Source organism: Chiloscyllium plagiosum, chromosome 7 (genome assembly GCF_004010195.1).
Source record: "Chiloscyllium plagiosum isolate BGI_BamShark_2017 chromosome 7, ASM401019v2, whole genome shotgun sequence".
Taxonomy (NCBI): Eukaryota; Metazoa; Chordata; class Chondrichthyes; order Orectolobiformes; family Hemiscylliidae; genus Chiloscyllium; species Chiloscyllium plagiosum.
Window position 1 is genome coordinate 58,191,480 of NC_057716.1, and position 23,810 is coordinate 58,215,289.

Consider the following 23,810-nt stretch of genomic DNA (forward strand, 5'->3'; position numbering starts at 1 on the left):
CTGAACATCGCTACTCAACATTGTGTGTGACAATATGTTCATGACAATAGACTAGTTCTGCAAACATGAATGGTGTAGTTACTGTACATTAAACATTTGTGGTATTGTAAACCAACCAAAGAATCGATTTCCTGTTATAAAGGCTTATAAAAGCATTTGTTTGCATTGCTGTGCACGTTTGCAATAGAAAAGGCATGAAAATGATTCTACTACCACAGCATTAAAAATATTCATTTTGAATCAATGATTAGAAGGTGCATAAGTAAACAGTTGTTTGACATGCCATTGGACTTTTCCTCCAACCTTCTTAGTTAATATCTGGTTCAGATGTGGGCTTGGTGAGATAACTGGGAAGACAAACCTAAATCTAGCCACAAAATAATAAAGTGTATTTTTCAATTAGTGTCTCAGTACCATTACATGGCTATTAGAAGATTATTCCTTTAAACCAATTACTTTTGAAGAATTGTTACATTAAATTGAATTGGCCCATAGAGCATAAAACTTATATTTTAAAAGCTTATGCCTGAAGTTTGGCACCTTAGGCAGAATAATTTATATACTACTGCAATACGTGTTCAATTCCAAAACAGTCATTTCAAAAATGACCCGCTCAAATCAGTTTTGTCAGATTTTAAATTACTTGTCATGTTAGGCTAGCATCCAAAATGGATGATGGGACAAGGCCAATGGAAACATTTAACTTTAAGTATTAGATATTCTTAAAATAAAATTGAGCAGGTGAGATGTGGCAAAGTCATTATAAAGGAAGTAAAAATATCTTAAAACACTAAATAAAATGAAAACGGCAAGTGCAGAATTCAATCACTAATAGTGATGGGCATACTCTACATGAAAGGAACATTAAAGTATTTAAGCAGAGTCAAAAAATAATATGTTGAAGCTGAGAGATATGAAGAAGACAGCAAAAGGGCAGAAGGACAGGTCAGGGTCTTTTGCCCAAATAGTTAGTTAATAAACAAATGCACAGAGCATTATTATGATCCTGTCGAGACTTAATTCTTCAGACATATGAATTACTCAATGTCCTGACAAAGAATAGCACAAGGTTTGTTTTGACCAAGATGGGAGAAATGCACCGTCTTTCTCTAGTTACATTGTTCCATGAGCCACAACATAAATGTAATTGTTTACCTTGCTCCCAAACATGCAGATTAATGGCTCGAGTATGTAATTCACTCCCCTTGAGCTTGTTATACTTTGCAATAACTGATTTGATTGGAAGGTCAAATCCAAACACTCACGTAACTCTTGATCAGCTTTCACTTCCTTGCATAACATGCATCTATCTACCATTGCCTTAAAAATATTCAATGACTCTGGTTCCACTACTTTTACAGGAAGAGAAATCTACAAATGCACAATCCGCACAAAAAAAATCACCTCATCTCCGTTTAAATGGGTCACCACAATTTTGTAAATATTGCTAGTTCTATGTTCTCCTATAAGAGGACCCTTCTCACCCTGGTTGTAATCTCTTCCAACCTTTCCAAGAGATAGAAGACACAAAAGTTTAAACACGTACCAAAAGGTTCAAGAACTGCTTCTTCCCCGCTCTTATTAGACTTCTGAATGGACCTCCCAAATTTCAAATCTAATCTTGTAACTAGTGTGGTGCACTGCTGATATGAACAATAATATTATATGATATATTAATTTTATTTTAGTTTTACAGAAAATATTGAATTGTTTTTGCTCCTTTAAAAAGGAGATACTTGTTTTAAACTAATTTTGAGTCAGTCATCCAATGTTGGCTGTTCAAAGACAAGAATGCAAGTGGCACAGGAAAGATAATTTCATTGATAACAAAATACTATTTGAACAATAGTAAGAGAAGAAAATGCAAAGAAAAGAATGGGGCCTTGACAATCTCTTACAATTAGAAAAAGGTATAAGGAATGGAATGCAATCAACAGAAACTATCATCAGAATTGATAAATGAAGACAGCACTGAAAACTGCAATGGAACTTATAGGTTACCAATAGCAGTGACCAAGTGGTAGAATGTATTATTTCATAGTGTGGAGAGGCTTTTAGCAAAAGCAGACATGTTTAGATTGAGAGGTGCAGAGCGACTGAGCATGTCATAGAAATTTTAGCTAATTAGAGAAAGCTAATGTAAATATATAGAATGCAGCTCATGTTTCATCTTAACAGAGATTTTTAAGGAAATAACTAGTTGTAGAAATGGGAATGGTAATGGAATGGTGGAAAAATACCATATGAAATTTACTAGAAAGAAATGCAAATTGACTCATTTTCATATGAAGAACAAGGGAAAGCAGTATAAAACAAAGAACACACTATTAAAATTTGTACAGGAGCAGAGAGACTCTGAAATCCTTGATGGTGGCACTACATATTGGGAAAGCAGTTAATAATGCATCCCTGAATTTTGCATACAGAAACAAATTATGGTGAATCTTTATAAATCACTGATCTGAGTTTAAAAAGATAATTGTCTCCAATTTTGGACACTTTACTGTACAAAAGAATGAAGGCATTGGAGAGGGTGCAGAAGAAATTTACAGGAATGGTTTTGATGACAATCGATATCAGTTACATGGATAGAATGGGAAAGTGAACTATCCATTTGAAAAGAGAAGGTTGAGGGAAGTACTTTATACAGATGGTAAAAAGTATGGCAGCTTGGAACAGAGTAGATAGAGAGAAACTGTTCACATTTGTGGAGAGGTCAAGAACCAAAGGACTCTATTTTAAGATAATTGACAATAGAAATAGAGGTGACATGAGGAAAAATTATTTTACACAGCAAAACGTTAGTCTGTGGTGGAGGCAGAATTAGAGCTGAAAATGTGTTGCTGGAAAAGCGCAGCAGGTCAGGCAGCATCCAGGGAACAGGAGAATCGACGTTTCGGGCATAAGCCCTTCTTCAGGAGGCAGAATTACTCATGTACTTCAAAATGGAATTAGATAATTATTTGCAAACAAAGAAATTGCAGATCTATGGTGAAAAGTCTGGAAAGTTGGACTAGCTGTGTAGCTGTTACAGAGACATGGCACAAACATGATGAGTTTCCTTCCATGCTGGAACTGTTCTATGATGTTGTATGGCTTACATGGACTTCTCTTCGGCAATCGATAAATTCCACATGAGAGTGCCAACTAAAATTTATAAAATTGAAGGCAAATTATTGACCTGGTTAGGAGAAATTAAGTGAGCCAAAAGACAACATTTGCTGCATGTGTGCTACAAATTATACTAGAAACCGATTTAATATTATGAGTGATGCATTTAAATACTTTTTCTGGTAGAACAGAACATTAAAATTGCTAAAACAGGACAAGGAATCAAAGTTTTCCATATTGCACTCATCAGAACATCAGGACGCAAAAACTTGAAAAAAGTAGACACTAATTGATGCAGAATGAGGGGAGAGTGCTGACTACTTGGGCCATCACTGGCATGGACATGCAGCTAATTGTCAATCTTAGTTCTCAGACCAAGCAGTGAGACTCGAAATAGTCAGGGTGTTATCATGGGAATGTAGCATGAATTGGCTTCATGAACCCTTTTTTTCCCTACAAAAAAGGTGCAATGGATGTGCGTATTTATTTTGCCTTTTTATTATTATACGTAAATTTAACTCACCCAAATTTATCACATTTTGAACCTGATTAATAATTATAAATTGGTTTCAGGTTTCTTAGCACAGCCCAGATTATTTATCAATGATTTTCAATGGCAGAAAAGCTGAAGAAAATTTTAACCATTTGACCAAGCCAATGGGGGAGCTTTAAAAAAGGGAGACAGGTGTTATTGAAGATTGGAGATAATGACTAGTTTGTTCATTTGAATTCAGTTATTCAGATGAAAATATTTGTCATTGGTCCTGTAATATTCTACATTTCCAAGAAAATTAGATCTCATGAGTGGAATAATTAGTTTATCTGGTTACATACCACACTCACCTGGATTGCCTTACAGTTTCAGGCATGAATTTCTCAATTCTTTTTAAAATTGACCATAATATGTTTTTACATGTAATTGCATTCCCCAAGATGGGATTTACTAGATACATTAGAGGATCAAAGTTTGTGCGAAGATTTGTAGCTCGGGTGCTCATTGTTGTGGCTCTGTTCGCCGAGCTGGAAGTTTTTGTTGCAAACGTTTCGTCCCCTGGCTAGGCGACATCATCAGTGCTGGGTACCCAATATACCAACCACGACAGCGGACAGCTGAAACTGACAACCAGAAGCGGCAGGGACAGACCACTATAAACACCAGAGGAAACATCAAAGAAGCGCTTCGCAGGAGGCTCCCAAGCACTGATGATGCCGCCTAGCCAGGGGACGAAACGTTTGCAACAAAAACTTCCAACTCGGCGAACAGAACCACAACAACGAGCACCCGAGCTACAAATCTTCACACAAACTTAAGGTTCTGGATGCTACCGACATTCTGGCAATAATACTCACGACGTGTGCTCTGGAACTTGACACCTGCCAAGCCAAGCTGTTTCAGTACCAGTACGACACTGGCATCTACCGACAGTGTGGAACATCACCGACGTATATTCAGCACAAAAACACAGGACAAATACAAACACATCGACCTGGACCCAATATACCAACCATTACAGCGGACAGCTGAAACTGACAACCCGAAGCGGCAGGGACAGACCACTATAAACACCGGAGGAAACATCAAAGAAGCGCTTCGCAGGAGGCTCCCAAGCACTGATGATGTCGCCTAGCCAGGGGACGAAACGTTTGCAACAAAAACTTCCAGCTTGGCGAACAGAACCACAACAACATTAGAGGATGATGCATGAGGTTCCACTGTCTAATGGACTGAGAATGATGGTCTTTTCTACCTTGTATGTGCAAGAAAATGGTAAGGAAGCAAGGAAAGAGAAAAACAGTGAATAGAATAAACTCTCTAAAGTCACAAACAAATAGAAATTGCTCCAGGAACTTAGCAAGTCTGGCAGCATCTGTGTAGAGAAAACAGTCAACATTTTGGAACCAGTGATCAGTCTTCAGAACTTTGACTTTAAAATTGTCTCTATGTTGCATAAAGTTGAGTTTCTAATCTTCAAGTAACTGTATTCTTATGGTTATCTCAAAGTCACAAGAGATGAACAAGAAAACCCAGTTAGCAAGTTTCCATCAGTCCAAAGATTAAACATATAAATGAACTAACATTTCCATAGCTGGTATGCAGACCTGTTTGAGTTACTGCTCTAAAATACTGCATTCTTTTGATTTGATTTCTTATTGTCACATGTACCTAGGTATAGCAAAGCTTTGCTTTGCCTGCAGTACATAAAAAGTGCATTAAGGTTATAGAACAGAGCAAAAAATATAATGTTAAGGCTGCAGAGAAGGTGCTCAGGGAGCGAGATCAACATTAAATTTAAAACTTGAGAGGTCCGTTCAGAGGTCTAATAACTATGGGGAAGAAGCAGTTCTGGAATCTATTCACATGTGTATGCAGACTTTAATATCTTCTGCCCAGAAGAGGTTGAAAAAAAGTATAACCCAGTTGGAGGAGTCTTTGATTATGTTGCTAGGTTTCCCGAGGCAGCAGGAAATACAGAGTCAATGGATAGAAGGCTGGTTTGCGAGACAGACTGGGCTGTGTACATGACTCTCTGTAGTTTCTTATGGTCTTAGGAAGAGCAGTGCCAAACCATGCTCTGATGAATCCAGAGAGAATGCTTTCTACTGTGTATCTATAAAAAAAGTAAGGTTTATACAAGGTTTTCAAGTTGTTAGGGCGAGTTGGCAACCTGCTTTCTGGAAGTCAATTAGGAGAGATATGTCTCAACACGATTCTTCCATGAACTAGACCAAATTGAGAATGGTCCACTAAAAGATAGTGAAGGAAGGCTGTGTGCCCGAACCTGAGAGAATGGGTGAGATTCTGAATGATTACTTTGCATCAGTGATCACTGAGGAGAGGAACATGATGAATCTTGAGATTAGAGATAGAAGTTTAATTAGTCTGGATCACGTTGGCATAAGTAGGGAAGATGTGTTAGGTATGCTAGAGGTTATTAAGGTGAACAAATCCCCAGGACCGGATGGCATCTATCCCAGGTTGCTGAGGGAGGCAATAACTGGGGCCCTTTCAGATATCTTTGTGGCATCCTTAAATATAGATGAGGTGCTGGAGGACTGGAAGGTTGCTCATGTTGTCCCCCTGTACAAGAAGGGTAGTAGGGATATTCTGGGTAACTACAGACCAGTGAGCCTGACGTTGGTGGTGGGGAAGTTGCTGGAGAGGGTACTGAGAGATAGGGTCCATTTTTATTTAGAAAAGAATGAACTTATCAGTGACAGGCAAAATGGTTTTGTGCAGAGGAAATCATGCCTTACCAACTTAATAGAGTTCTTCGAGGAAGTGACCAAGTTGTTAGAGGAAGGAAGGGCTGTTGATATGATATACATGGACTTTAATAGGGCGTTTGATAAGATTCCCCATTGTAGACTCAGGGAGAAAGTGAAGTCACATGGTGTGCAGGGTGTTTTAGCTCGGTGGATAAAGAACTGGCTGAGCAACAGGAGACAGAGAGTAGTAGTTTCACGAAATGGAGAATGGTGACCAGTGGTGTTATACAGGGGTCAGTATTGGGGCCACTGTTGTTTGTAATATACATGAATGATCTAGAAGAGGGCACTGTTGGTATGATCAGCAAGTTTGCAGATGACACAAAGATTGGTGGAGTAGCAGAAAGCTTAAGGGACTGTCAGAGAAGACAAGAGGATATAGATAGACTGGAAAGTTGGGCGGAAAAGTGGCAGATGGCTTTCAATCCAGACAAATGTAAAGTGATGCATTTAGGCAAGTCTAATTCTAAAGCGAATTATATAATGAATGGAAGAGACTTGGGAAAAGTTGATGGGCAGAGAGATCTGGAAGTGCAGGTCCATTGTACCCTGAAGGTTGCTGCACATGCGGATAGAGTATGCTTGCCTTCATTGGAGTATAAGAGCTGGCAAGTTATGTTAAAATTGTACAAAACATTGGTTCTGCCGCATTTAGAATACTGTGTACAGTTCTGGTCGCCACATTACCAAAAGGATGTGGACGCTTTGGAGAGGGTGCAGAGAAGGTTTATGAGGATGTTGCCTGGTATGAAGGTGCTAGCTATGAAGAGAGGTTGAGTAGGTTAGGTTTATTTACACTAGAAAAAAGGAGATTGAGGGGGGACCTTATTGAGGTTTACAAAATCATGAAGGGTATAGATAGGGTGGATAGAGCAAGCTTTTGACAAGGATTCAATAACGATAGGTCATGCTTTCAAGGTGAGAGGTGGAAGGTTTAAGGGGGATACACGTGGCAAGTACTTCACACAGAAGGTGGTGGGTGTCTGGAAACACGTTGCCAGCAGAGGTGGTAGAGGCAGGGACGGTAGATTCATTTAAAATGCATCTGGATAGATGCATGAGTAGGTGGGGAGCAGAGGAATATAAATGCTTAGGAATTGACCGGCAGGTTTAGACAGTACATTTGGATTGGTTCAGACAGTACATTTGGAGGGCAGAAGGGCCTGTTCCTGGGCTGTAAATTTTCTTTGTTCTCTTTGAGAAATAAGCAAATGAAACAAAAACAGGAATTGCTGGTGAAACTCAGTAGGCCCAAGAAGAAAGCAGACTTAACAAGCTATTGAAGAGTTGCCGTACACTAAATGTTATCTCCGCTTTCTTCCCATGGATACTACCAGTCCTGCTGAGTTTTGCCAGCAATTCCTGTTTTGTTTCAGATTTCCAGCATCCACAGTTCTTAATTTCATATTAGCAACAAAAAGGTTTTCTATTGACTCAGGATATGATTCTTGCTGGCAGGTCAGCATTTGTTGCACACCCTTAATTTCCCTTGAACTGAAAAACTTACTAAGGCATTTCAGAGGGGAGTTTATGGTCAATCACAATGCTGTTGATCTGGTATCACATGTAAGGCAGACCAAGTTAGGATGGCAGATTTCATTCCCTAGAGGATGCCAGTGAACAAGATGGGTTTTTATAGCAATCAATTGTAGTTTCAGGGTTACAATTACTCGCTTTTGATTCCAGATATTTTCATCTATTGAACTTTAATTCTATCAGATGCCATGGTGGAATTTGGACCAGAACCCCAGAGCATAAGTCTAGGTGTCTGGATTACAAGTTCTGTGACATTATCATTATGTCATATTCTCTTTTGTCGATATATTTTATTTACCATTCACTATTATTAGTTGTGGTATTGCATTTTGTTCTTACTTTTGCATAAATTTGATTTACCTTAAGATCAGTGTGAAGACATGCCACCTTTTTGGCTTCAGCAAGAGCCTTAAGTTGTTCATAGTCAACTGGCTTATACTTCTGACTTGCAAGGCCATATTTCATTCTTATAACCAGTTTCTCTAATAGAAAATTATTAAAGCATTAGAAATTTCATTGCAGTGTCACGATTATTTGTGCATGGAAAGATGAAATATAAGAGCACATAAAAATATTGGTTTTGAATTTGACATCTTAATTCTTCCACAATATTCCAGATTCGATCTTACCTGGGTTATGTAAAACTGAAGCATAATCTCCTTTCTTATGAATCAATTCCCTTCACAATAAATTTTAACATTCTATTAGCTTTCCTAATTACTTGCTCGGCCTACACATTAGCCTTTTGCAGATCATGCATTTATATTATTTACCTTATGTTGCCTCTGGTTCATTTGGCAATTACTTTCAATAGGTATCCTCTAGCTCTTCACTCTTAGGAATAGAAATGGTTTCACCACATCTAATTTGTCCAGATCCCACATCATTTCAACATTTCTATCAAATATTCTCTCAATCTTTTTTTTCTAAGGAGAACAGTTCCATCTTTGCTAATTGCTCCATTTAACTGAAGTCTCATTCTCGGAATCATTCTCATCATTGTTTTCTGTGACATCTCTATAGCTTTCACATATTTCCTGAAGTGCTGTGCTCAAAGTTGAACACATATGAATAGGAAGGGTTCAGAGAGATCTGGTCCAAATCCTGGCAAATGGGACTAGGACAGAATGGGGTGTCTGATTGGCATGAATGAGTTGGACTGAAAGATCTATTTCCATGTTATAAAACCCTATGACTCTATTATCACAATACTCCAGTTGATGTTGAATCTGTCTTTATAAAGGTTCATTAGTACTTCTTTGCTTTTGTACCCTATGTTTCTACATATAAAACCCAGGAATTCATATGCTTTTCTAAGCACTATCTCAACCTGCTGTGCCACTTTCAACAATTCATCAATATTTTGGTCCCTCTACTCCTCCACTCCCTTTGAAATTGTATCCTTTGTATTGCCTATTCTGACTCTTCATACCAACATGTGTTACTTTCCACTCCCCTGCACCCATTCCATCAGTAATGTCTTCTCAAAATCTACTAATATCCTACAGTACACAATATTTCTAAGTTTTGTCATGTACAAAGTTTGAACATGTGCCCAAGTCTAGGTCATTAAGAATAAAATAAAATTTTGTTTTAAAATCAAAATTCATAAATCAGAAATGGTGTGGTTCTAATCCTGATCACTGGGGAGTCCCATTATATTCCTTCCTACATTTTGAAAAACAAACACTACGTTCTGTCTCCTGTCACTCAAACAACCTCGTATCCATGCTGCTGCTGTCCCTTTTACTCAATGGGCTCGACTCTGTTGACAAGCTTGTTACATGGTACATTACCAAATACTTTTTAGAAATCCATGTACAGCACCTCAACAACATTGCCTTCATTAAATATTTGTGCTACCTCTTCAAAAGAAATTACTCAAATTAAACACTTTTACACTTACATTCTTCCTGGGATGAGGGAATTATTTTATGAGAAAAGAATAGACGGATTGAGTATATATTAACTGGAGTTTAGAAGAATAGGAGGTAATCTTATTGAAACAAATGATGCTGAGAGAACTTGACAGGATGAATGCCAACAATCTAGTTATGTGAGATACTAAACTTTAAAATAAGGTGTCTTCCATTTAAGATGGCGATGAGGATGAGATTTTTCTCTGAGGGTTATTCATATCTGTAACTGTCTTTATATTTTTAAAGCTGAGTTAGATATTGACTAATAAAGGGAGTGAAAAGGTATAGGGGCTAGATACGGAAGTACAGTAGATGCCACAACCAAATTAGACATGATCTTATCAAGTGGTGGAATAGGCTCAAGACTCTGAATGGCCTACTCCTGCTCTTAAATTGTAAGTTCATATGTTTTCTTGATTAACCCACGCTTGTTCAAGCGATTTAATTTCTCCTAAATTATCATTTCAAAAAGCTTTGCCACCAAATAAGATTAATATTGACCAGCCTGTAGTTGGTGGGTTGATTCTTATATTTTTTTTTGAACAACAATCTGCAATTCTGTTCTATTCAAGCACCATCCTAAGTGGTGGTGGACTGGAAGAATACAGTCATTACTTCACAATTTCTAACTTTATTTCCCTGTATCTTTGTTGCACTTAATCTGGTTCTGATGACTTAACAATTTTAACACAGGCAGTCTGTCTCAGTATCTTTATCTAACCAATTTTTACCCAATCTAGTATTTCAACTATCTTCTCATCCATTACGGCTTTGGCAACAGCAGCAACTTCCTCAATAAAGACAGATGCAAACTGCTCATTTAGTACCTTTGACATGCCCTTTGCCTAGGTCCCCTTTATGGTCCAAAATCACCTTTGATATTTCTTTTTCAACACCTTTACTTTGTTGATTCATATGGATTACTTTAATTGCTTGTTGTTCCACTTTTGACAGAATATGCAGCTCCACCTCACTGATGCAAAAGTATTTAAGTGGAGGACATCCTCTTTTATTGGCATAATGATTTTTAAATCCATTGGAATTATATTAATTATGAAAATTCACAAAATATATAAAATCCTAGTGTCAAAATGGAAAAAAAAATTAAAATACTGTCAAAATACAGTTAGAAGTCAGACTCAAAACACCTTGAAATGTTGACAATGACATTACACACAATATTGAATTTAGTATGTTTTGATTCATAATTCTATTATTATTGATTCTTCAGTTAACATAACAAATATTATAGAAAATAAAGGATAAGAAAAGTAATCCAGTGATTAATTTTACAAACAACAACTCAAGAGTATTTTCAATAAACATTTGGTCTCAACAATAGATTGTGATAACGTACCATCAAATTAATGAACTGTACTCCACCAAAATGGGGTTTAAATTATTTGTGTATTTCCTGAATCTAATTTTATCCTCACTATCTCCGTTTTGTATTTAAAGTCATAGAGATATACAGCATGGAAACAGACTCTTTAATCCAACTCATGAATGCCGACGATATCCTAATTTAATCTAGCCCCGCTTGCCAGCATTTGACTCACATCCTTCCAAACCCTTCCAATTCATTTACCCATCCAGATGCCTTTAAATGCTGTAATTGTACCAGCCTCCACCACTTCCTCTGGCAGCTCATTCCATACACACATCACCCTCTGCATGAAAAAGTTGCCCCTTAGCTTCCTTTTATATTTTACCCTGAACCTATGCCCTCTAGTTCTGGACTCCCCCACCTTGGGGAAAAGACCTTGTCTGTTTATCCTATCCATGCCCCTTATGATTTTATAAACCTCTATGAGTTCATCCCTCAGCCTCTGACGCTCCTGGGAAAACAAATTATTTAAATATATGATATGTTGAGGATCAGCTAGCTCTGAACAAAGTGAAACACTGGGTCCGTATACCTCAGAAGATCACTGCCTGTACCAGCCCAGACATCAGTCAGAATTGGGAAAGCTGGAAGATTTTTTCCTTTCTGAAAATGTTATCTTTGAGCTATGATAGATGACCTAATGCACTAATGAGGAAATCAAACCTGGATTGAATGGGTTACAAAACTGAGTAACTAGGTGAGTTACTATTAAAGAATATTCATAAATACCTGCATCATCTGCTCTGTGATTTGTGATGAACATTCGAAGATCCCTTCCACTCATTGCTCCTGAGGAAAAACAGTTTACCCCAGTTTTATACATTGAATTTTTAAAAATTCAGAGAATTGTAAAGACTATTTATTTTGGATTGTAGACTAAAATGTTGGAAAGGATATTGCTTTAAACCAAGCAATGTGTGGAAGAAGATGTTACAATTTTAATAAGTTACTAGAACTCATTATGAGTTGGATATACAATGTTGCCTTTTTCAAATAGTTGGGGGAGAATTCCAGAAGCATTGATTCCAGGTGCGTGTATTCAGGCAGTATTGCCTAAGGAATGTCCTTTGCTTGATTTTTCATCTGAACAGCTGTTGTGTGGGGCTCAGCATAGCAAAAGCCACTTGATTAGCTCCTGGGAAAGTGGCTACAGTCCTGGATGTGAATAATAGAACAGAAACACCTAACCTGTTAAAACCAAAAGCACCTCAATCTCAAGTAACACAAAAAGCTCCAAGGAATTATTCTCGCTATTTTCCTCTAAGTTGCTGACTTTGCAAACTGCCTGTTGAAAGAAAAAAGGGGGGCAGAGGTTGAGGAAACCACCTTCAGAGACACTAAAAGAAGCAAATTCTCAACCAGTGAATAAAAGACAACATCAATGTGCAAACAAAGTCATATGATCAGCAGAAAATGAAAGAAAGTGGCAGAAACCAAAAAGAAACAACTCTAACTCCTGCAGCCCAGATTGATGTTATTAAATTGTTTCTCTTTTTCTTTTCCTACCCCTAATATTCTTGTCATGTCTCTTATGTTCGTATTATGTGTATAGGAATTCTTTTTAAAAAGGGGTAGAGTTTAAGTTATAGATTTAGCAATTCACAGTTCTTTCTTGCCATTGATTGAACTCAATTTGATTATAACAATTAGTGATTTTCTTATGAATGATAAAAGCCAGCTGTGCATATTCTTATAACCTGAATTACATAGGTACAATTGGAAAATTCAAAGTTTTAAACAAATTTCCACATTTGTGACAACTCCAGAAACAGTGGAGTTTGATTTCCAGTGCATTACTCCTATGAATCGTGACAAAATTCAAGTATAGTCATATGAAATATTAATCTATATACAATTGAAGCAACAAATTATTTAAGATTTAGAGTTACAATTCAAAATGGAATACATTGTCATTGAGGTTTTAAGTTATTCAGCATTTTCTGGGTTTTTTTGTTTCATTTAACACAATCATCTTTATTGATTCCCTATCTTTAATGGTGTGAGTCGAAGAGTGTGGTGCTGGAAATGCACAGCTGGTCAGGCAGCATCTGAGGAGGAGAGTTGACGTTTCGAGCATAAGCTCTTCATCAGGAACTTTCTCTTATCTTTAATGGTTGTCAATGTAAGTTAAGTATTACAGGCAGAGTTTTACAGGGAAATGAATGGCTAGAAGTGTGGTAGAATAGGTCCATCTCAACATCAGGAATAACATTCTGTATCCTTTAATTAAGTTCCAGTCAAGGCAAAATTCTCACAAGAGAATTGAAAGTCGCCTATTAAGGGGGACTGTTGCTCACTAATGACTTTATTAACTGCACATCTTGTTCAATTAATAGGCAACATTCCAACTGCCATTAATTCTTGTCATGGAAGCCACAGAAAGTATTTGGCAACTTCAGTTCACTGCTTGCTCTGGAGGAACTCCATGTTGAACAGCAAGCACCAACATCAGGTATTCACTTCGCATTTTATTCCAGCCTCAGGCGACTGTCTGTGTGGAGTTGCACATTCTCCCCGTATCTGTGTGGGTTTCCCAGGGTGCTCCGGTTTCCTCCCACAATCCAAAGATGTGCAGGTTTGGTGAATTGGCCAACTAAATTGCCCATTGTGTTCAGTATGTGTAGGTTAGGTGCATTCATCAGGGGTAAATGTAGAGTAACAGGGTAGGAGAATGGGTCTGGGTGGGTTACTCTTCGGAGGGTCAGTGTGGGCTTGTTGGGCCAATTAGCCAGTTTCCACACTGTAGGGATTCTATGATCTCAGGGTACACTACATGGGTACATACACCCTATATACTACCCCAGACATTGGCATCTAGCATATGTCAGTCTCTAAAAACCCTAATGACAGATTTCCAATCCACTTACAGTAAGCTTCTGCACTTCGCTGTTGTACTTCAGGGTTCAATGGAAACTATCTTGTAACGGTCCAGCAAGAACAGTTTGTGTTCAAGTTCAGGTACCCAGCCCATTGACTGGACCCGACTTGCTCTTTTCACGTTCACTCACTTTAATCCTATTTGGATGCTCAAAGCATTCATGCTTGCCTTCTCTTTACTTGCATTTATCCATCCTGCCAGAGGTATCAAACTGACAGTTCTGCTGTACTGCTATGCCATTTAGCACAGACATGAAACCAAGCAGCTTGTCATGGTTGTCCGCGACCTTAGTTAGGTCAAACAAGATAACTTTTGGTCAGGGACTTGGACACAGTCAGCTGCTCAGTGGTCCGAGTCAAGATCGTCTCATAAGGAGTTTTCAGCCAAATGTCAGGAAGCCTGGCACCCATCTTGACATTTCCTGTCCTGTTGTAATCGTTTCCCTCCTGGAATGACTGAAAGGGGCAGGTACTAAGAAAGATGAAAGTGGGTGGCACAGCAGTGTAAGTGAAGGTGTCCCAGATGTGTGAGTAGGCAGCAAGGAGGGCATACTAGATTAGTGCTGTTAGGGGATGTGAGTTATAGCAAATGAGGGTTGATATTGCAGGCAATCGTGAGAACAGTACAGCATGAGCCTTGGTTGGAGATGGGTACAGTAGCAGAGACAAAGTGAGTATGAATTTTTGGAGAGAAAATTGTGGTGCTTACACTGATGGAGTGAAGGCCATTGACCATTTTCCTACAGTGCTGTGGGTTCCTCCAAAGACTGCACTGACCAAAATGGCAACCTCGGACCAAGCTGGCATGCTTTGGTGTAATGGCTACATGGTTGTTCCTGGCACCAAATTGTTCAATAAGTCATCCAGGTCCCCACATGCAAATCAGGTGACTAATTTTTCCTTCTCTACCATGTCTAGAGCTCATGTCTGTGACCATGCATGGCAGGTCCAAGCAGACATAGCCTGTCTGGATGCGCAATGGCCTTTTCAAGATGGCGTTAGGGTTGCTGGACCATTTCTAAAAAGTTGAATTTTTAACGGTACAAGTGATAAAACAGGGCTAGAATCAGATAACATGGGCGCAATAGGAGCAGAGTAAGTGGTTAGTAAGGTAAATTTTATAACATGTGGCAACGGCCTCATTGGCCTTGCAGAGAGAAACTCTTCACAAAACTCGGTGAAACTGACACTTCGCCAAAGAAAAATGAAAATTCAGCCGCTTTAGTACTTTTACTGTTCATATTATCAAACAAAATGATAATAGAATATTTCTTGTAATTTGAAAAATTTTAGTAATAATATTAATATATACAGCTAATTGATAAATCTGCTTTGGCACGAGTTTTCAAAAGACTTTGGAAAAGAATCAGAACAAAATGATTTGGTTTAATGATCTTACCTATTACAATGTTGTGGCTTTAAGCTCTCAGCATACTATATTGGTGTGATTCAGAAACTTTGGGAAAGTTCATTGCCACATACTTTTGTATTGGCATTAGTCTCAGCTACAAGTACCAAGTGGTGATGGCTGGCCACATGATGTCTTTGATAGAAGATAAGCTTGATCTTGATGAAAAGTAAATAGTTTTATTATTTAAGCTAGCTGAATTACATCTGGGATATAGGATGTCTCTTATAAGACATCAGGTTCAACATAAAAGTGCACATTATAGTTAGCTACATTGACTTAGCATTAAAACACACTATGAAAAACTATACAAATACTGGTAAAGATACACAGTTCTTCCAAAGAACAGTCAGAGATGTACAGCTTGGAAACAGACCCTTCAGTCAAACTCTTCCATGCCAACAGATAACCGAAATTAATCTAATTCCATTTGCCAGCATTTGGCCCATATCCATCTCACCTTTCCTATTCATGTACCCATCCAGATGACTTTTACATGTTGTAATTGTACATCCACCACCCCGTCTGGCAGCTCATTCCATACATGCACCACCCTCCGCCTGAAAAATGTTGCTCCTTAGGTCCCTTTTAAATCTTTCACATTTTACCTTAAACGTATGTCTTCTACTTTGGGCTCCCCTCCACAGGGCAAAAGACCTTGACTCTATCCATGCCCCTCATGATTTTCTAAGGTCACCCTGCAGCCTCCAGTACTCCAGGGAAAATAGCCCCAGCCTCTCCCTATATCTCAAACCCACCAACTCTGGCAATATCCTTGTAAATCTTTTCTGCACCCTTTCAAGTTTTACAACATCCTTCCTATAGCAGATAGATCGAAATTGAAGCCACTTTTCCGAAAGTGGTCTAATATTCTTCCTATCTTGATTGGCAATGCCTAGCTCATGATGTATTAACCCTTTCAAATGCTAGCTATCTTATACATGTTATTCAGTGAATACATGAATCTTCTAGCCCAAACATGCCTCAAGTTCAATCCCTGGTCTCTAATGAGATAACAGCTACAAGCTGTTTAACAATAACTTGGATTAATATAGTTCCTTTGATGTAGCAAATGGTGCTTTACAGGAAAGTATAACAAACTAAACATTTGGTCAAAGAGGAAGTGTTTCAAAGGAAAAGAGAAATGAACAAATAGAGAAACAGAAAAATTCGTAACCTAGGGCTCAGACCACTGCAGGAACATGCTTCAATGATAGCATGAAGGAAAGGATTGGTAGTGAAGTTAATGATATAGGAAGGAAGAGTGTCTAGATGGTTGTACAGGTGAAGGAGGTTACAAAGATAGGGAAGGGAAAGACCATGAAGGATTGGAACATTAGAATGAGAATTTAATTGTATGTATTAAATGTATTTTAATTGTATTAAAATGTATGTTTGGTTAAACTGGGAGCTAGCAACCATAAAGTGTGATGAATCAATAAGACATGAAGCAGCAGAGTTTTGAGGAGCAGTCCATGGAGTGTAAAAGATGGGCAACCAGTCAGAATTACATTGCTCAAACATTGCACATATTGCATTTTAATTAATTTAATTTTCTTTTGAACTCTTTTGTCTTTTTAAGAGCCTTATGACTTTTAAGTTAGTTTAATTGACTGTTACATATTTATTTAAAATATAAAGAGACTGTTGAAATGCTGAGGAGACACGCTGATATAATGAGTAAGTCTAGATTAAATCTAGTTATTGACTGGTTTTCTACTTCCCTGTATGCCTTCAGAATGAAAATATAGCAGAAAATACTGCCTTAAGGTAAAAGCTGGGAAGTGGTGGATAGGAAATCAAATTCTAATTAGTTACTTTCATGAATAATGGCTGAAATTAAGTGTAAATTACCCACCATGTTCTTGGAATCTGAATTTTGTGAAAGGTGGGGAAAAGAATTTAATGGCTATGTGGACTTGGACTAACACAAGGACTAGCATAGTTTCTTTTATTTGGGGGGGGGATCAAAAAATTGGAAATGAAGTATTTTATCAGCTAGCTGACAATTTGTTTTGGATTTTCTAAGCTTCATGGATGAAATTTACTAGAAAGACCATCTCTTAGATACCAAATGAAGCATGGTTAAATTGATAGATTTCAAAAGGTGAATGGTTAATAGGGCAATGTCATGGACCTAAAGACTCAATTTCCGTAATAGCTTCTACAATTTAGAAATTTCTTCATGGTGAGTCACATTTAAATTGCTGACTCTGCTAAGGTGTTAAATAGATGGTTCTTGGTCTTAACTTGTGCTCGAGACGAAGATAGCCTTTTTTTTATCAAATCCCTGCTCTTTGGAAAGATTCCTGGAAAAGTAGAGATTTCCAGCAGCTTTCACAAGAATGAAGTTTTTTTTTGCAGTTCTGGCTCTACAACAGAATTGGACTAACATTTGGTGAATGAATCCCAGTAACATTCAGTTGTTGTTTGGTTTTATGCTCATTATCTGGCTTCTGAGTGAGTCAATACCTAAATTGGCAGGAATCTGAAAGCAATGATGCCAATGGAAATACAACTAGTTGAGGTTGAATATAGTGATATGGAGAATGTTGAATGTCTGCAGTTTAGTTCATTGGCACAATACTACAGTTCAATGCATCATAATATTTGACTGCATTTATTGCACAAATGCAATAATTTGTTTATGTAGTAATTACAACAAGATCAGCCAGCTGGACCTCATAGAATGAGTCCCCTGATAGGGGCTGTTAATCTCGTCTAATTAGAGAGTCTGACTGACATAAAAAGGTTGTCAGATATTGATTTGATGAGACAGTAATATAGTCAAGGACTATTTGTGTATCGATAGAGGACTTGGTGATGGGATACTCTTCTTTAGAATTATTTTGGTTCAAGTGAATCAGACTATGAATTTTATAACGTGACTCTGAAACTGAATGTTTTGGTGACAATCTTTCACTCATCACTAGAGATTGAAAGTAGTCATGTCAATAAATAGGGAAAAAAGAATTCCTGCTTTGTCCAGAAACAAGGTGCTGAAATGTTCATTCAAAACTCTCAAAATTACTTGTGGCTTCAAGCACCGGTTAATGAACTAGATGCAAGATATTGTAAAGTGACCAGCCATCTAACAATTAGCTAATCCCTTTACAAGAGGAGAAAGAAAATGTTAACATGAGAAATGCACAGCATGAAATTCCTAGCAGGCTTATACTTTGTTTTCTTTTTTAAAAATCTGGAAATACTCATTAGGCAGCACCTGTGGAGATAAATAGAATAGGATCTTCGGTTGATGATATTTTCTGGCTTTGAAATATTAATGATAACAGATTTTAAGTACAAAGCTTACGGATGGAACTTGGAAGGGAGATCTGTGCTTAGAGAGACTAAATAACAAATGGGATGGTTGCATAAAGCAAAAGGAATAAAGCAAAGGCAAATAAAGGAATAAAAATTCTGAGTATAAATTGGATTAGTAGAATCATCACTAACACTACTATGTGAAAATAGGTGACAGACTACAATCTGAAATCAAACTCAACAGTAGCACTTAAGCTTTGGGCATCAATCTAGAAGTGATGTGCAGTTTGTAGTTTTGATTGTATTTCATTATAACAATGATGAAGTTGGGAACAGGGAGAAGTATTGGCATGGTCTCAGAATTAATTGATTTTAAGGTGCCCCACTAGAACGTTGCTGTAGGAATGGTTCGTTTGGAATGCTGATAAGGGAAAGAATAGAAATATACTTGGATGATCTCATTCTGGAAGAGGTGGAAATGGCAGATGTGGAGGTTGTGGACAGCGAAGAGCACAAGAAGAAGCTAATCTTTTTGGGAGGGAGAGAGAGAACAAATCAGACACTACCTTTTCGAGCATTTTTGTAAGATCAATCTACGGAACCTAGTCATTAGACTGAACATTTGGCATAACGTTTATCAACGGAATTTATGAGAAATTAAAAAATATATACTTACGAAGCTACTTATTTATCAGTCACCATACCTTGCAATGAATAGTAAAACGTCGGTTTATCTTGCCTCCAATATTTATCTTGGACTCACAATGCTAACGTACATCATCCACAAAAACATTCCGGAGCGAAAAACATCAGTTCACTAGGAAAACAATTTACTATTACTTCTTCCTTTTTACTGCGTAAACTGGTGGAAATTTGACTCACATCTCAGGAGTCCTGGCAGGTCAAACTGATGGGTGAGCCTTTCCCAGAGGGGGATTCCAGTGCTGGGGGAGCCAGGTGAGCCCGCTGCAGTGGAGGAGGCCGCACTCACCTTTCCATCTTCCTCACTCAACCGCGGATTGTTGACAGGCGATGCCGCGATGGCAACCAAGTACGCCCTTTCCAATTGGCTCATTTCGCGAGGGCAGCGCCCAATGGAGGCGAGGGTAGTTGGTGGGCTGACCAATGCGGCCAAGCCGTGCCTGGGAGCAGGGCGGTGACGCAGGGACGATCGGATCCAGCTCGCTCTCTTTTTCTTTCCCCTGAAGTTGGGAGATGTGAGAGTGAGAGCTTGTGGGTGTCGGAACGGGGTTACCGTTCCCGTCTGATCTTCTATGGTGCTTCCTTTCGAAGTCAGGCCCGGTCAGCCAGAGCAGTAAGTGTTTCGGTGTTAAGTAAGGCGCGCGTGCGTGTATGTGGGAGGGAGCGAGCAGGGAGGTTGGTTCACGATTCGCAGACAGGTGTTCACATCCCCACGGGCCAGAGGAAGGTGAGAAACATTTCATTGGGTGGCTCAGATCCAGAGCTCGGGTGCTTTATTTATTTCCAACTCGTGCCACCCTTCTCCCGTTCGTGTCTCGATGCTCAAAGGCAAGGAACGGAACGGCTTCAATGACCATTGGCTCTCTATTGTTCTTGATGAAAACCGAAGCGAGAATACTCCCGAAATGATGCATTTTAATTGAAAATGGTGTCGCGGTGTTCCGCGATTGCGGACTGTTTCACTTGAACGAGTCCTTCCTGCAGTGAAGGTGTGGCGGCAATAAAATGAAAATTTCTATTGAGATAAATCTGCATTTTGACCTCGTGTCCGTTGTTGGCTACGTATTTTCTTCCCTGCCTCTTATTTTGTATATTTTTCAGAACCATAATAATAGAATATGGCCACTGTTTAGAAACCAATCGAAGGGGTTTGAGCGTTTATTTTGCATCATTATTAGGAAAAAATACGCCTTTGCGCCAATGTGCTGCATTGGCTGTACTGGTCTGTCGAGAATACGATCCTTGATTGTTAATGGTGATAAAACAGTCCCTGTGCGGTAACTGGGCGTTACCAAATGTGTGTGTGTGTGGCTGTGGTTGCTGTTTAACTTTCTACTCGTTCGTCGACTTGTGTTAATGTCGAATATTCTTCGTAGTTGCTCCAAACCATTTTTATATTTAAGCAACTCTATTCGAGACATTGCAGAAACCTACAGCGAAGCATTGTCAACTGCACATCTCCAGTATGTCTACTAAATCCTCTGAATTTGGCTGTTGAATGACATTTTGTAAGCGTGATGCAAATTGGGTTATTTACAGGGAAATCGTATTTCCAGATAGTTTAGTGAGTTTTCACTTCAAAAGTGGCATCTTTGCAAATTTTTTTTTTGCTTGTTCAAAAGAGAATAAAATTATTTTGTGCAACAGGAGTGTTTTTCTACAGGGAGTTTTACAAAAGTCAGTGTTGGAAGACCAGTTCCTTGTTCAGACAGAATATATTGTTTATCAATTTAACCCACTCGTTGCTTTCTTTACATGCTTAGCATTTATAAATGTACTTAGGTTCAGGCTTGAAAATCAATGATGTTTGGAGCACCTGTAAAAAGTCTAGCCCCAAATGAAAACATATTGAATCTTGCATTCTCTTGGTGGGGAAAAAAAAACTGCTGGGAGAGAGATAAGCAAATTACATAAAATATGGGATTTTTTTGTTAGATTTGCAGATGTGGCATTGTGGGGAGAGCAGCAATAATAGAACTTGCCTCCCAAATTTAACTTCTTGTTCAAGCAAGTACTATTGTCAGATTAAAGTGTTGAACAAAAAAAAAATTAATAGACATTTGCACAGTACCTTCTCTTACTTCAACTCTTATGAATACTTCGGTGTGGTGTAGTGAGCAATGAAGAAAGATGAGTACAACGGGATCTTGATCAGACGGGCCGAGGAGTATCGGATGGAATTTAACTTGGATAAATGTGAGGTGTAGCATTTTGTTAAGGCAAATAAGGACAGAATTTCTGCACTTAATGTCCTGGGGAGTGTTGCTGAACAGAGACCTTGGAGTGCAAGTTCATAGCTCCTTGAATGTGAAGTCACAGGTAAATAGGGTAGTGAAGAAGGCATTTGATACACATACCTTTATTGATCAGTGCACTGAGTATGAGTTGGGATGCCATTTTGTGGTTAAAAGAGACATTGGTTAGGGCACTTTTGGAATAACGAATTCAATTCTTGTGTCCCTCCTTTTTAGGAATGATGTTGTAAAACTTGAAAGGGTTCAGAAAAGACTTATGTTGCCACGGTTGGAGGGTTTGAGCTAAAGGGAGAGGCTGAATAAGCTGGGGCTGTTTTCCCTGCAGTGTCAGAGGCTAAGGGGGTGACCTTTCATAGAGGCTTATAAAACCGTGAGGAGCATAGATAGGGTGAATAGCCAAGGTTTTTTGCCTGGTGTAGGGTTATCCAAAACTAGATGGCATCAGTTTAAGGTGAGAGGGGGAAGATTTAAAAAGGACCTAAGGAGCAACTTTTCATGCAGAGGAAGTGGTGGTGGCTCATATAATTACAACACTTCAAAGGCATTTGGATGTGTACATGAATGGGAAAGGTTTGGGATATGGGGCAAATGCTGGCAAATGGGACCAATTTAATCTGGATATCTAGTTGGCATTGATGAATTGGACTGAAGGGTCTGCTTTGGTGCTGTACAACTTTATAATTGCAAATAATGATCTCAAATAGGTGAGATGGGACATGTGCAACTTACAGCATATTTATTATGACCCAACTGGTTATACTAGCGGTTATGGTGCATATATGCCATTTTACTGCATTCATGACAATTTCTTATCATACTGAAGTATTGACAGGAACATGGGGGGGCCCTTTAGCTCCTCGAGTAAGTTCTCATCCAAAGTGAAAGTCTGTATCTTGCTCATGTATTTGTATCAGACATCATCCATTCCACATTGAAGTTAATATTGAAATGTGAAACTGTCTCAATATTTCCCCATTTATATTGTTCTTGATTAATGACTATTCTATCTTTTCAACTCATTATTCTGGGCATATTGAAACAAATACAGTATAAAAATAGAAGCAACTTTCTGACTTGGAATGTTTCAACACTCACCTCATGTCGTCCACCTTTTCTAAGGGATAGTGAAGTTGATTAAACGTGACTGCTTCCTTTTAACGTTCCATGCTGGTGATTATTTATCAATTGTTCTGTTGTTATTTCATCCTGTAGCAAAATTTTGTCTGTCCCGACACTGAAGCTAATTGACCTATATTTTTCTAGATCTAGGGGTGTTTTGTCTCTAATATAATGCTGGCTGCAGGTATTTTGGATTGTATCTATGCTCTTAAACTCTGCTATTGCTTTGCCATTTTGTTTTTCAACTACCTGTCCAGTGTGCTTTTCAGATTTTCTGAAAGCCCTTTGCAGTAGGGCATGTAGTGTTGATTCAATTCTCAGAGCAAATTTATTTTAAGAAATATTTTGTGGGTGCTTGGAGTTTTGAAAGGGTTGGATTTTATTTGCAAGGCTTTAAAAATCCTTTCTTATAAGTGTTCTTTTTAAACTGGAGTGTTATGATGAATAGTTACCTCAGTGCCAAAGCAACTCCCAAGATTTTTCAGCAACAGAAAGGTAAGTCAGTTATGCAAACTGGTCATTTTGATCTCATGGGGATTTTATGCAATTATAAATTGTTCCACCATCTGTCACAATGTGGCACAATCATTGCGCTGTCTTTTGTTAAGTCACGGCACTACCTAACCACCGCCTCTAACCTCATAGTCCCACAATCCCGCACTGCCCGTTTCTACCTCCTGCCCGAAATCCACAAACCTGACTGCCCCGGCCAACCCATTGTCTCAGCCTGCTCCTGCCCCACCGAACTCATCTCTGCATACCTCGACACAGTCCTGTCCCCCTTAGTCCAAGAACTCCCTGCCTACGTCGGGACACCATGCACGCCCTCCACCTCCTCCATGATTTTCGCTTCCCCGATCCCCCAACGTCTTATCTTCACCATGGGCATCCAGTCCCTGTACACCTCCATCCCCCATCATGAAGGACTCAAAGCTCTCCGCTTCTTCCTTTCCCGCCGTACCAAC

The 23,810-nt window shown here is 38.7% G+C and overlaps 2 protein-coding genes across 10 annotated transcripts in view; one reads left to right on the top strand and one right to left on the bottom strand.

Moving 5' to 3' along the window:
• Positions 1 to 19,809, bottom strand: part of LOC122551617 (coiled-coil domain-containing protein 148-like) — a 99,195-nt gene extending 79,386 nt beyond the window's left edge. The window contains exons 1-3 of one of the 7 annotated variants that reach the window (XM_043693807.1): positions 19,652 to 19,809; positions 11,950 to 12,009; positions 8,275 to 8,396 (exon numbers count right to left, since the gene is read on the bottom strand). In XM_043693807.1, the coding sequence (XP_043549742.1) occupies positions 8,275 to 8,396; positions 11,950 to 12,004 (177 nt within the window). In that variant the 5' untranslated portion in view covers positions 12,005 to 12,009; positions 19,652 to 19,809. Of the gene's footprint in view, positions 1 to 8,274; positions 8,397 to 11,949; positions 12,010 to 14,806; positions 14,881 to 15,496; positions 15,585 to 19,651 lie in introns of those variants that run through there. The other 6 variants (XM_043693806.1, XM_043693808.1, XM_043693809.1 and 3 more) reach the window with 6 other exon arrangements.
• Positions 19,810 to 19,911: 102 nt separating this feature from the next.
• pkp4 (plakophilin 4) overlaps positions 19,912 to 23,810 on the top strand; it is a 236,229-nt gene continuing 232,330 nt past the window's right edge. For all 3 annotated transcript variants that reach the window (XM_043693802.1, XM_043693805.1, XM_043693804.1), the window contains exon 1: positions 19,912 to 20,084. The gene's annotated coding sequence lies outside the window, so the exon portion shown is untranslated. The remainder of the gene's footprint in view (positions 20,085 to 23,810) is intronic.